Source organism: Ailuropoda melanoleuca, unplaced genomic scaffold (genome assembly GCF_002007445.2).
Source record: "Ailuropoda melanoleuca isolate Jingjing unplaced genomic scaffold, ASM200744v2 unplaced-scaffold45234, whole genome shotgun sequence".
Taxonomy (NCBI): Eukaryota; Metazoa; Chordata; class Mammalia; order Carnivora; family Ursidae; genus Ailuropoda; species Ailuropoda melanoleuca.
The window spans coordinates 1-634 of record NW_023217431.1 but is presented as its reverse complement, the minus strand read 5'-3'; the positions used below and the strand labels follow the sequence as shown (position 1 = coordinate 634).

At 43.2% G+C, this 634-nt stretch overlaps 1 protein-coding gene across 1 annotated transcript; it reads right to left on the bottom strand.

Moving 5' to 3' along the window:
* Positions 1-6: 6 nt before the first annotated feature.
* Positions 7-615, bottom strand: LOC117799212 (olfactory receptor 4S2-like; the record flags this gene model as incomplete). Its single annotated transcript, XM_034651671.1, has 1 exon — positions 7-615. A coding segment is annotated over exon 1 (609 nt), but the record flags the coding sequence as incomplete, so codon positions are not given.
* Between the last annotated feature and the right edge of the window lie 19 nt (positions 616-634).

The window sequence follows — 634 nt, the reverse complement described above, 5'->3', positions numbered from 1 at the left end:
GCTCAGGGAAATCATGCCACTGTTGGCTATCACAATGAGCCCCACCACATATGTGTCTGTGCAAGCCAGCTTCAGTAAAGGGTGGACATCACAGAAATAGTGGTCAATCAGGTTGGGACCACAGAAGGGCAGTTGTACAGTGAGGATGGTCTGGATGAAGGAATGCACAAACCCTCCTAACCAACAGGTTACCACCATTACAGAGCAGACCTTCCGGTCCATAATGGTCATATAGTGTAGAGGCTTACAGATAGCCACATACCTGTCATATGCCATCACTGTGAGAATGAAGATCTCTGTGCAGCCAAACAGATGGCAGAAAAAGAGCTGCACCATACAACCAGCAAAAGAGATGCTCTTGACTTTGGCTTGGGAATCAACAATCAGCTTGGGGGCTGTAACAGAGGAATAGCAGATGTCCACAAAGGATAAGAAGCTAAGGAAGAAGTACATTGGAGAGTTGAGATTTGGACTCCTTTGAATGGTCATTATAATGAGAAAATTTCCAGTCATGAGTATCATATAAAAGAATAAGAACAAAAAGAAGCATAGTTGCTGTACTTTCTCATTTTGGGAAAGACCCATGAAGATAAACTCGGTAACATTATTTTCCATGGAACCTCTGAAGTTCACA